Source organism: Aplysia californica, unplaced genomic scaffold (assembly GCF_000002075.1).
Source record: "Aplysia californica isolate F4 #8 unplaced genomic scaffold, AplCal3.0 scaffold00013, whole genome shotgun sequence".
Classification (NCBI taxonomy): domain Eukaryota; kingdom Metazoa; phylum Mollusca; class Gastropoda; order Aplysiida; family Aplysiidae; genus Aplysia; species Aplysia californica.
This window is the reverse complement of record NW_004797283.1, coordinates 977,739-981,524: the sequence shown is the minus strand read 5'-3', so window position 1 is coordinate 981,524 and position 3,786 is coordinate 977,739. Positions and strand designations below refer to the sequence as shown.

The 3,786-nt window shown below is 43.1% G+C and overlaps 1 protein-coding gene across 1 annotated transcript in view; it reads left to right on the top strand.

Moving 5' to 3' along the window:
- Positions 1 to 3,322, top strand: part of LOC101847303 (A disintegrin and metalloproteinase with thrombospondin motifs adt-1) — an 11,148-nt gene extending 7,826 nt beyond the window's left edge. Inside the window, exon 3 of the mRNA XM_005090139.2 lies at positions 1,837 to 3,322. Within this exon, the coding sequence (XP_005090196.1) occupies positions 1,837 to 2,989 (1,153 nt within the window). The 3' untranslated portion in view covers positions 2,990 to 3,322. The remainder of the gene's footprint in view (positions 1 to 1,836) is intronic.
- The last annotated feature ends 464 nt before the right edge of the window (positions 3,323 to 3,786 follow it).

The window sequence follows — 3,786 nt, the reverse complement described above, 5'->3', positions numbered from 1 at the left end:
CCATTCCCCAGGTAAAAATGTAAAAAAATAAACAAAGATAAATAAATTGGAAATCCCCTCCCGGGTCAGTTCTGCGGAAGAAAACACTTTTTTAAACGTTGCCCTTATAATGGCATAACTTGATTGAAACAGGCATTAAATTGTGCACAAGGTTTATTTCAAAGTTCATCCTCTTCCTGGTTGTGTCATCGGTATCGATCAAACATTAGGTAATTCAGCCAAAGCTATTTACCTATCAGTACTAGCTACATTCCCCTGCGAGATAATAATATTTTATTGCCTACTATCACTGACTCTTGAAGTGGCACCGGGGCTCAGGAAACTGTCATACATCTTCGAAACCATTGTGACCACAGACGGAATGGCTGAAGAAGGATCTATTGTACCCGGAAATGTCAGCAACATTTCTTCCTGGTTTTGCATTATTTGAAAAGGTTCGGCGGTAAAGACCTTGAGAAGCGTAATAAAACATTGTGATAGGGTTAGGTCGCCACTTCTCTCGTGGATAGGTTTCCTTCCCTCCTCTTCTCTTGTCTTCTGTCATTTGGGAAAATCAAAGAAAACCAAAGTTACAGAGAATTTAAAACTTTCAACAATATAAAAATTCTTTGAAGTTTACAGTTTTCCACATAATGAAATTCCTACGTTACTCTTTCACCAAGATTGAGTTTTTAAAAAAATGATTACATTCATTTCTTGGAAGTTTTGACTGTTGTGAGCTAAGCTCCTCCTCTTATTGAAATCATTATATAAAGCGGTTATTGTCATCGGCGACAATTTAAGGTTGGAACCGAGGGCTGCAATCAAATGTATTATCTCTCATTGTTGATGACGCCCACTGTTTACGATTTCTTAACGTGCCTCATGCAATAGTTAACCTTGGATTCGACATGACCAAAATGTACGACGTTGTGTTGACGTCCATTTTGGGACAGTATACTTATCGAAACTGTAGGACGCCCTATTCCAGGTCCATCTCCTCTAGGAAATATTGTTTAATTTAAACTTCCGCAACAACCATTTTGATAAAATGCTTTAATGAAGACTTACCAATGTACCAATTCAGAAAGGTCATTTTCAGAAGATGCGGGAATGTTAATGTAGGATGTCATGTCATCAAAGAACTGGGCGTATATTTCCTTTATAAGAAAGAGTGAAGGAGTTGGTGCTAGACAGGAAACGTCTTGAGAACCAAGAGTTTATTGTTCGTGTCTTTAGCGACTTTCTTGCAGGAAATTCACTCGGTGGACTTAACAAATATTGCTGTGAGCTTACGATTCTGGTATTCCAATGGTCTAATGAAATAATCCTTAAGTAGACATTTCAACCAATGTCAAGAAACAATAGAAATACATTGGAAGTGAGAGCTCCCTTAGATCAGTTGGTAAAATGCTAAAGTATGGGGGGGGGGGGCTGGCCTGGGATCGCATCTCTGACAAAGTGCTTTTGAATTTGAGTTGTTTTGTGGGGTTTTCAGGGCTCTCGGACCATTTGCTCTAGTTCTATTGTAGACGGATGTTACATTTGGAGGTCTGCATCTTAATTTACAACCTTATAGTGTTGATAGAGGCGTTACAATCCATACGCTTACTACACGGAATGTCACTTGGCTGTACCCTTCAGCTAGACATGCTTAACTTTTTGCTAAAAAATAGGGTAATGCATTTCCCCTGACCAGCAGGTGTCTGCTTCTGTATTTAAATCTGTTTCCACTGCAGGCTTAACGTGTTTGAAAGGTTTTTGTAACTTTGTACGTGCCATTATACAAACACAATTCATGTCTCTTTTCTTCGTTTCTATGACAACCCCAACACTGCTATCCAATTTCATTCACAGTTCCGATAGACCGCGTCCTTTCATCCAGTTCCCTCCAGGGTTCAATCACCCTCAAAGTCCAAGACCTCAGTGGTCGGCCTGTAGGAACGGATTTCAGTCGCGATACGGACCTTGCAATGACCCCAGGTGGGGTGGGAGGAGCCGATCAAATTGTTTGTTCAAAAGACGTTGCTCTCCTCCATCTCCCCAGCCTCTGCGAAGCCAGTATGGCCCCTGGTCCCGATGGTCACAGTGCGATAGGCAAGGGTACCAGTTCCGACAGCGCCAGTGTCAAGGACAAGGGTGTTCAAGGTCAGGTCTGAACGAACGGCGCAGGTGTAGTAGATATACCAGGACTCCTGTCCCCTACACAACAGCTGCGCCTTACTACTCTTCCTGGGGTGCTTGGAGCGAGTGGTCGGATTGCTACCTCAGCCAGAAGACCAGAAACAGGAGATGCCTCAGTTCACGGAGCTGTAGAGGAGTCGGTGAGCAAAAAATGAGATGCAGAAATCCAAATGACCCTGAAGAATCTCAATGGCAACAATGGCAGCGATGGGCACCGTGTAGTGGGGGTCTTCAGAGCAGACAGAGGCAATGTCCTGGAGAACACTGTTCAGGCTTCGACACTCAAACCAAAGTATGCGTGGGTGGGGAAGACAGGGATTTAGAGGGAACGAGGGATCCACAATGGTCAGAGTGGAGCAGTTGGTCAGACTGCTTCGCGAAAGTTCATTATCGGGTGCGGACGTGTCAGGGCTCCGAAAAATGTTCAGGCGACGCCTACGAGCTGAGCGAGTGCCAAGAAACGGAAGCTCAAAGACGGGAAGACTGGACGGAGTGGACAGAGTGGTCATCCTGTGTGTTTGGCGTGAGCAGACGTGCCCGTGGCTGTCGGAAGCGATCGTGTCAGGGCCCAGATCAAGAACGTAAGGACTGCTTGGTGCAGACATTGCCAGGGACAGGACCCATCTCTATTTCAGACAGTGGTCAGGGTCAACGTCAAGGAAGCCGTCAAGCTGGCGGTCAGGATGGTATGGGGTGGCAAGAGTGGAGTCGCTGGTCAAGCGTCTGTCAAAACGGAAAGAGGTGGAGACGTCGACAGTGTACGCCGGGAGATAGAACTCTAGGTCGGTGTGTAGGACCAAGTTCGGACAGTAAGAATTGCCAGTAGCTGAGGGGTGATTTTTACTAGTTTTCCAACTCCGAAATTGATGGTATAGACATGTTAAACAAGAATCTTCAAATATCTCCAATATTATGTTTACAAACTCATGTTTTTTAATGTCAGCCCAACACTTGGCAACAGGAGATCACACATTTTATGTAATATTTTAATAGTTTATACGGTTTTATTCAAGATGTTTAAATCACACTGTAAATGGATTCCTTTTGTTTTCTTTTTAAACTGAAAATTTGTTTGTGATGTACTTGATTATATAATCAAATGTGTTTCGTCTGTATTCTTAGCCCCTCTTGGGAAATAAAACATTGTGTTTTGAAAGTTTTCTTCAAAGTTCACGTCTGACACTTGATTTTCCTGTCTCCAGCTGTTTGTCTTCTGTTTCTATCTGTTTCCCTTTTTCTTAATATAAAAATATGTTTTCACATACGCACACACACACACACACACACACACACACACACACACACACACACACACACACACACACACACACACACATACACATGCACACACGCACTCACACACGCACTCATACACTCACACAAGCGTCTGTTGTAAAATGGTAAGGCTCTTTCCCGTTGTAATTAAATCACAGACATGACTTCGAACTCGGTTCGGGGAAGCATTTCATCCACTGTCTTTGACTTTCTGATGGGACATTTTATCCATATGAGTCCAAGATTGTCTCCTGCAGGCACGGTCATCTATTCAAATATATAAATTATGTTGATGAGAATGTAAAATCGTTACAACGATTTAAATCACACGTTCTCTCTCTCTCTCTC